The following is a 7,035-nucleotide window of genomic DNA, read 5'->3' as shown; positions in this document are numbered from 1 at the left end:
TGATCTTTTTCTAGATCTTTATCTAAATATACCACAGTAGTTAGAAGTACAGACTGGTGCAACTAACTTTCTGTTTGTTCAATAACCATCCTTGAAGGGTATTCTAATGTGTTCAGAGAGATTAAACTAGAAAATATTTCCTCTCTTCCCCTCTACCATCAACTCGGTTTCAGATGGTAAGAAGAGTCTGTGCTTACAATATTTCTTTGACACTAAGGTGAATCCACAGGATGGCAGTCTCCTCTCAAAGACCCAGAGGTGATTTGTCATGTGGTTCTTTGGGTGTTGGTGGGGCTTGGGTGGGGCTCAGAGGGAGGAAGAGGACTTTTGATGTAGCCCTCCTTCTTTCTAATTGGATGAACCATCTGAGGTTTTTCTTTTTATGCATCTTTGAGCATAAGAATTTAAACTGCCTGAATGCCACTTTTTCTGTGATGCTTGAAGTAAGAATCTTCTGCAGAAACAATAATGTCCCCTTTAAGGGTTTCACTAGTGGTCCTCTGGCTTCAACTGAGTGGTGAGTTTGACTATGCTTATGGGAACATAAAAATATAATATATGAAGATGTTGCCTATTTGAGGCTGGAGAGTAGAAATATTGGTGTTCTCATACTGTAACAAAAGTAGGCAGGAGGCCTAGGGAAAGGCATTCTGGAGTGTTAGCATCCCTATGCCTCCAGTCCTGTTTGTCTGACCTTTGTCTTTCTGCACAGGGGTGAGCGGCCAACAGAAGGTGCAGCAGAACCCAGAATTCCTCAGTGTCCCAGAGGGAGCCATGGCCTCTCTCAACTGCACTTTCAGTGATAGTGCTTCTCAGACCTTCTGGTGGTACAGACAACATTCCGGGAAAGGCCCCCAGGCGGTGATGTCCATCTTCTCCAATGGTGACAAGGAAGAAGGCAGATTCGCAGCTCACCTCAATAGAGCCAGTCTGCATGTTTCCCTGCACATCAGAGACTCCCAGCCCAGTGACTCTGCTGTCTACCTCTGTGCAGTGAGCACACAGTGCTCCCCAGGCACCTGCAGCCTGCACACAAACATACTGGGCCACAGCAAGGTCTGAGCTAGAATGCAGAACAAACATAAGGTGGAGAAATTCCGATTATTCTCCTTGTCCCCCATATACAATGGGAATTAAGAGCCACAGTAGGAGAGTTTGACTTATAGGGGAAATACTTTATTATTCTGAGAATGTGTGATACACATACTGGTGTGGCTGAAATATTTTTCACTTAAATTTAATTGAAACCATTTCATATACAATCTTCTGATTATGGTTTTTCCTTCCCCCATTTTCTTCCAGATCCTTCCCACCTCCCCACACAAGAAATACTACACTTGCTATCTCTCTCTGTCTTTAGATGACAAACAGGAAAATAAAAATTTTAGAAGAAAGGAGAAACACACAAACACAAATAAAAACAAAAACCATAAAAACACAAATTTGGAAACTGTAATATACAAGCAAAGAACAAAAAATATTTTTTAAATGCCCAAACAAAGCAATCTGAGACAAAAAAAAATCTGCAAAACTACCACTGAGTTAGTTTTGGGTTGGCTAGGAGTGTAGCGTATTACCAAGTGTGGTTTGTGTACCCAGTGAGACTCTGTTGGAGAAATTTAATTTTTCCTTTGCAAGCACATGTCAATTCGAGGTATCTTCTTGGTTAGGGATGGCAGCCTTTGTCCACGTCCCACTCTCAGCCCTGAACACGTGCAGACCCTGCACATGCTGCCGCAGTCTCCCGAGTTCATACGTGAACAAGCCCTGTTGTCATCCATCTGCTATGGCTCTTATGCTCTATCCATTTCCTCTTGTACAGGGTTCCCTGTGAACTGGCTGGAGCGATTCGATGAAGATGGTCCATTTAAGATTAAGTCTTCCAAAAACCTTTCAGTCTCATATATTTTTCAGTTGTGGATTTCCGTATTATTTTCTATCTACTCTACGAGGAAGTTTCTGTGGTGATAGCTGAGTGAGATACCGATCTAGGAGAACAGCAAAGTGTCATTAAGAGTCATTTTGTTGTTATGTTCCATTAGCAGAACAATAGTATTTGGTTTTCCCCTGGGCCCATGGTCTATCCAAACTAAGGTTCACTGACCGAGCAGTGTCAGGCATGAGTTCCATCTCATGGAGTGGGCTTTAATTCCAGAGTGTAGTCGGTTACTTCCACAATTTTTGTGCAACTATTATGGCAGTATATTATGCAGGCACTGAAGATTAGAGGGTTTATTGCTTGATAGGGCCTATCTTTTCTTCTGGTAGTATCCAATGTATCTTCCAGTATCCTGAATGATAGTCCACGGAGGTGAAAGCTCTAGTTAGGCACCAGCTCGCCTTTTTCCATGTTCAATGAGATATTTAGATAGTTGTCTTTGGCAATAGGACCTTACTATCAGTTTGTGTGGAGCAACCAACTGCCTTGGCAATAGTCAGAGGTATTTGGGAGTTTACAAGGGGCCTCTTTATTTAACAGTTCAGCTAGATGTAACCCATTCCTAGCATTAGAGGTTTTAGTTAAAGGGAAAAAAAGAACCATCAGTTGGAGCTTTGTCTCCTCCCTTTTTGGTGACTCCATTTCAATTTCTTTTGTATAGCATGTATTTTAAGAAGCTCTTACAATAGTAGGTTTTCATAGAACTCTTCAAATTACACTTAGTATTAGTTGTCCCAACCTGTATTCCCTCCCTTCTCCTTCTCTTTCATCTCCCTCCCATTTAGTTCTTCCACTCTAGTCCACAATACCCCCATATTCCATAACTATATATTCTATTTCTTCCTCATTGGCAGACCTTCCCCTATCTGCTAGTCCCTTATCCTGTACCTAACCGCTGAGGTCATGTGGATTATAGCATGCCTATCAAAGGCTTAAGAACTAACATCCTCATAGAAGAGAAGGCATGCATTTATCATTTAGGATTTAGGTTACCTCACTCAGGATGATTTTTCTAGCTACATCCATTTACTTACAAATTTTATGATTTCATTGTTCTTTGTTAACAGCTGAATATTCCATTGTGTAAATGTAACACATTTCATTATCCATACATCTGTTGATGGATATCTAGTCTGTTTCCAGTTTCTGAATATTACTAATAGAGCAGCCTTGAGCATGGGTGAGCAGGTGTTTCTGTAGTAAGTTGTAGATTCCTATGGGTATATGATCAAGAGTGGTATAACTGGATCTTGAGGAAGATCTGTTTCCAGCTTTTAGAGGAAGCAATATACTGACTCTGTAGTAGACATAAAGGTTTGCACTCCCCCCGCCAATGGATGATTGTTCCCCATACCCCGTTTGCTTGACAACATTTGCTATCATTTGTTTTATTGACCTTGACCATTCTAACTGTTCTAAGTTGAAACCTCAAAGTATTTTTCTAATTTACATTTCCATGATTGGTAAGGTTATTGAACATTTCTTTAAGGAACTCTTGATAACTCTGTTTAGTTCTGTAGCTTTTTTATTTAATTATTTGTTTTCTTCCATGTTCAGTCTTTTTAGTTCTTTATATATTTTAGATACTAAGTCTCTGTCATATGTGTAATTGGTAAAGATATTTTCCCATTCTGTGGCACTCTCCTTTGTCTGAATTTCTAAGATGTTTGCTGCTAAGAAGCTTTTCAGTTTCATGAGGTCCCATTTTTTATATTATTTATGTATTATTAACATGGTTGGTCTCAGTGCCTGTGCTATCAATGCCCTCTTCAGAAAGTCTTTTTCCTGTGCTACGGAGTTCAAGACTATTCCGACTTTCTCTTCTATCATGTTCAGCATATGCAGTTTTATGTTGGTTCTGAGGTTCTTGATCCATGTGGAGTTGAGTTTTGTGCAGGGTGATGGGTATGGATCTATTTGCATTCTTCTACATGCAGCCATTCATTTGGCCAGCACCATTTGTGTTTATCACCTGTAGAAGTTTTTGTTGTTGTTGTTTGTGGAGTTCTTAGGGTCTTTTATGTATAAAATTATATTATCTCTGTAAGGACCCCCAAGACTAAGTTCAGAACACAAAGAAGATTTATTTACACCAGAGGGACAAAGATCAGGGATTAAGAGATAAAGAAAGGACAGATGAGGGATTGTGGGGGAGGGGACAAAGGACTGTCTCTAGATAAAGAGAGAATAGAATTGGCCCATAGGCAAATGACAGTTTATAAAGAGAAAACTCCATGTTAGGATGATGTGTTTCATTTTAATTAGGCACGTTAATTAGGTGAGTCAAAGGAGGCTTTTGACTGATGGACTTCAATACATTAATAGCTGGATCTTGGTAATCAGCCTCAGGAGCAGAAAGTGGCCAAATAAGGGAATGGACCTTCGTGGTTAACTTTAGGAAAGTAATCTAATGGCTCTTTTTTCATTTTTATTAATTAATTCAACTTACATCTCAGTCATAGGCTCCTACCTCCTCTCCTTCTAGCCCCACCCTCCTTCTCATATTCCCCCTCCCCTATTCCTTAGAATAGGAGATTCCCCCTACCCAGACACCCCAGCTCATCTCTTAACCTGAGGACTAAGTTTAGCTTCCTCCCCTGTGGCCTGGTAGGGTGTTCCCATCAGGGGAAAGTGATCAAAAATCAGGCAACATAGTCTATGTCAGAGATACTCCCCACTCTCCTAACTAGTGGGTCCACATGAAGCCTAAGATGCCCATCAGCTGCTTATATATAGAAGACCTAGGACCATCCCATGCACTGTCCTTGGTTAGTGCTTCAGACTCCATGGGCTCCTCTGGGTCCTGTTGATTGGCTCTGATGATATTCTTGTGGAGCTTTTGTCACCTGTAGGACCATCTCTCCTCCCACCCTCCCCCGCCTCTCTTTTCCAGTAGACTTCCCATGCTTTGCCCAATGTTTGGTTCTGAGTCTCAGTATCTGTTTTGAGTCATTGCTGGTTGGAGGCTCTAAGAAGACAACTCTGGTAGGCTCCTGTCTGCAGGCATACCAGAGTATCGTTAATAGTAATAGACGTTGGCTTCACATGCTGACAAGGATGTGGAAAAGGGAGAACACTCCTCCATTGCTTGTGGGAGTGCAAACTTGTATAACCACTTTGGAAATCAATCTGGTGCTTTCTCAGAAAACTGGGAATAGCCATATCTCAAGACCTAACTAACCATTCCTGGGCATATACCCGAAAGATATAACAAAGACATTTGGTCAGCCATGTTCATGACAGCTTTATTTGTAATAGCCAGAAACTGGAAACAACGTAGATGTCCCTCAACCAAAGAATGGTTAAAGAAACTGTGGTACATTTATACAATGGAATATTACTCAACCATTAAAAATAAGGAAATCATGAAATTTGAGTACAGATGGATGGAACTAGAAAAGATCATCCTGAGTGAGGTAACGCAGACCCAGAGAGACACACATTGTATATACACATGATAGGGGGATCTCCTATTCTAAAGAATAGGGGGATAGGGGAGTGGGACTGGGAGGAGAGGAGGGAGAAGCCTATGACTGAGATGTATACATATAAGCAGCTTTTTTTCCTATATTAGAGGATAGACATTTCACAATGCACAAGCCCCAAGGAGACAAGTATCAAGGAGGACCAAAGGGAGGATGCATAAATCTTACCCAGAAAGGGAAAATAAAATAGAAAGGAGTAGTGGTTAAAGAGTGGAACAGGTAGAAAAGGTAGCACAGAGAGAAATCAGGGTAGAGATCAGACCTGGAGAGAATAGGGGCAGGAGGGCAGAGGACCTGCAGAGAAAAAAAAAAGGTAGGTGGGGGCATCTCTGTGACAAGCTGCAGACCTAAATCAGAAGAGGCCTCTAGGAGAATATGAGAGTATTCTAGCAAAGACTCCTAGTGCCTAAGACTGAAGAGACACCCTTTATCTAGACAAGTCTCCTAATGGATGGAGGAGATCACCAACCCACTGGCAAAAGCCTCAATCCAAAACTTACCATACCTCCAAGACCAGCTAGCACAAAGATAGCACAGATAGAGCAGAGATTGAGGGACTGTCCAACCAATGCCAGGCCCAATCCTAAGATCCATCCCATGGAATCTAATGGGTTTTAGCAAGGCAGAGTGAGTAGGAGAGAAGGGCAAGGCCTGCCAGAGCCATGTTTCCCATACTTGGGCTGACTGGAGTCCCTTCAATCTCTCAATAAAGATACGTAGAAATCTTCTTTGATACTATTTCTATCTCCTTGCCCTCCTTCAGTTGTCTTGTTGCTCCAGCTAAGAATTCAAGTATGATGTTGAATAGATACAAAGAGAGTGAACATCATTGTCTTGCTTCAGGTTTTAGTGGAAATGCTTTTGAGTTTCTCTCCTTTGGTTTGATATTGGTTATGGGCTTGCTGTAAACTGCTTTTTTTTGTGTTGAGGTATGTTCCTTGTACCCCTAGATTCTTTAAGACTTTTATCATGAAAGGGTGTTGAATTTTGTCATAGGCCATTTCTGCATCTAATGAAATGATCATATGTTTTTGTCTTCCACCATGTTTATGTGCTTATGTTTATTGATTTATGTATGTTGTGCTATCCCTGCACCTGTTGGATAAAGCCTACTTCATCACAGTAGATAATCTTCTTGATGCGTTTTTGAATTTGGTTTGGAAATATGTTATTGAAATTTTTTATCATCTATGTTTATAAGTGATATTGATTTGTAATTTTCTTTTGTTGGACCTTTTGGTGGTTTAGGTATCAGGGTAATTATGGGCTTTTAAAGAAAATTTTCTATTATACAGAATATTTGGGGGAATATTGGATTTAATTATTCTTTTAAACTCTGGTAGAATTCTGACCTGAATCCATCTGGCATAGGCCTTTTTTTGTTTGGGAGACTTTTAATTACTGCTTCTATCTAACCAGGGTTCTGGGTCTTTTTAAATTGTTTATCTGATCTTGATTTTGAGATCTAATATAGATCAAGAAATGTATTTATATATTTAATTTTTCTTGTTTAGTGGAGTACATAATTTTTTTACAATTTCCCCAAATTTTATTTTATTTTTTCTGCTTTTTTTTCTTTATTAACTACACTTTATTCACTTTGTATCCCCC

General features: G+C 40.3%; 1 gene segment (V, D, J or C); it reads left to right on the top strand.

Annotated features, from left to right (window-relative positions):
• Nucleotides 1-468: 468 nt before the first annotated feature.
• Nucleotides 469-1,062, top strand: LOC132656281 (T-cell receptor alpha chain V region 2B4-like). The segment is given in 2 exon segments: nt 469-517; nt 713-1,062. Coding segments are annotated over 2 exon segments (399 nt in total).
• The last annotated feature ends 5,973 nt before the right edge of the window (nt 1,063-7,035 follow it).

Source organism: Meriones unguiculatus, chromosome 9 (assembly GCF_030254825.1).
Source record: "Meriones unguiculatus strain TT.TT164.6M chromosome 9, Bangor_MerUng_6.1, whole genome shotgun sequence".
NCBI lineage: Eukaryota > Metazoa > Chordata > Mammalia > Rodentia > Muridae > Meriones > Meriones unguiculatus.
The sequence above is the reverse complement of the archived record's forward strand: the minus strand, read 5'-3'. Positions and strand labels throughout refer to the sequence as shown.